This window comes from Equus quagga, chromosome 9 (assembly GCF_021613505.1).
Source record: "Equus quagga isolate Etosha38 chromosome 9, UCLA_HA_Equagga_1.0, whole genome shotgun sequence".
NCBI classification, from domain to species: domain Eukaryota; kingdom Metazoa; phylum Chordata; class Mammalia; order Perissodactyla; family Equidae; genus Equus; species Equus quagga.
This window is the reverse complement of record NC_060275.1, coordinates 95,407,557-95,409,073: the sequence shown is the minus strand read 5'-3', so window position 1 is coordinate 95,409,073 and position 1,517 is coordinate 95,407,557. Positions and strand designations below refer to the sequence as shown.

The window sequence follows — 1,517 nt, the reverse complement described above, 5'->3', positions numbered from 1 at the left end:
CTCGGGGCGGCCGGGCGGGGGCCGGCGCGGGGGCGTCGTGCCGGCGGGAGCGGGGCGGAGGGGCGGGCAGGGGCGAGGAGGGAGGGGGCGGGGAGCCGTTACCTATACTGGGCCGCAGCCGCCGCCGCCGCCGCCCCGCTGTGGGTGAATCCAAAGTAGTTGCCGGTCGCCATTTTGGCATCTTCCCCCAGCCGGCTGGGCACTGCGGCGGGCACGGAGAGTCGGGTCCCATGGCGGGAGGAGAGGCGCCGAGGGGCAGAGACGCCGAGGGAGGGAAAGGGAGAGAGAGAGGCGCTGTGAGAAGCCGCCCTCGCCGGCCCGGGGCCGGGCCGCGCCGCCTCCCCCTCCCGCCTAGCACTCCCTCACTCACTCGCACGCCCCGGTGGCGGCCGCCGCCTCCTCCCCGGAGCCAGCCCCAACCCCCGCGCCTCCCCGCGGCCCCGGGCCGGGGAAGGGGCCAGGCGGGGGCCTCGGTGGGGCACATTATACTCACCATAGGTGAAAGAAACTACAGGGCATATGGGAATCATGGGCTCGGGCTGCTGCTGCTGAACTCTGAACTCTCACCCGCTGCCTCCCTCCTCTGCCCCGCTCCTCCTCAGCGGAGAACAGACCTCCGCCTCCCGCCGCACTGCGCAGGCGCCCCCGCGCGCGGCACCCTGGGAGCTGTAGTCCCCGCCGCCCTCGCGGCTCCAGAGAGCGCGTGCCGGGGCCTCGGCCCAGGCGGGCCTGGCGGGGGAGTTGGGGGGTGCCGCCCGCGGGGGTGAGCAGGCCTGGCCTTCTCCAAGGCCGTGGTGGCGGCTGGCCGCGACCCGGGCGGTAGAGGAGCGTGCGAGGGGCTCCTCGCCCGGCCGTGAGGGAATCGGGGAGAGTGATCCGGCAGAGTGACGTCTGTTGGCCTTTTCCTGTTACTTTTCTCTCTTTTCTTTCACTTTGGCGTGTGCATTTGTTCTCTACCTTCCAGTCTTTCTGGCCTGTGCACTTTTCATCAGAATTTGAGCCGGACTAATTTGGATTCTTCCTTATTTCCCGCATTCCTGCTTCTGGTCCTAGCCTTTATATTGGGGAGGGAAAGACGAGGAGGAGAGAAAGAGAAAAAGAATGGCAAGTGGTGCTCTTCTGTTGGATTGGAAGCACACTTCCAAACACCCCTCCGGAACTCGCCTTTTCCCGTACCCTCTCCCCGACCTGCACCCACTCCTTGAGTCATTCAGCGTATATCGAGCCCCCATAAAGTGTCAGGCCAGGTCCTGGAGATACAGCGGTGAACAAAATGAAGTCCCTGCTCACTTGGAATTTACCTCCTGGGAAGCCCTGGAGGTGTCAAACAATAGCCGCATAAACAATACGTTGGATGGTGATTGCAGCTTTAAGAGTAAAGCAGGGTAAAGAGAGTGGAGGGAGGTGCTGTAGCATGTAGGGTGTGGATAGGGCCACCACTTGAGTAGAGTCCTGAGGGAAGTGAGGGACAAGCACGTAGATGCCTGGGGGAAGGACAGTTAGTGGAGGGTCCTGAA

The 1,517-nt window shown here is 64.7% G+C and overlaps 1 protein-coding gene across 3 annotated transcripts in view; it reads right to left on the bottom strand.

The window, feature by feature from the left end:
* Positions 1 to 620, bottom strand: part of ZFR (zinc finger RNA binding protein) — a 66,389-nt gene extending 65,769 nt beyond the window's left edge. For all 3 annotated transcript variants that reach the window (XR_006890109.1, XM_046671566.1, XM_046671567.1), the window contains exons 1-2: positions 494 to 620; positions 103 to 202 (exon numbers count right to left, since the gene is read on the bottom strand). Coding sequence is in view for 2 of the 3 variants with exons in the window: in XM_046671566.1 (XP_046527522.1) it covers positions 103 to 202; positions 494 to 530 (137 nt within the window). In the remaining variant the exon portion in view is untranslated. The remainder of the gene's footprint in view (positions 1 to 102; positions 203 to 493) is intronic.
* Between the last annotated feature and the right edge of the window lie 897 nt (positions 621 to 1,517).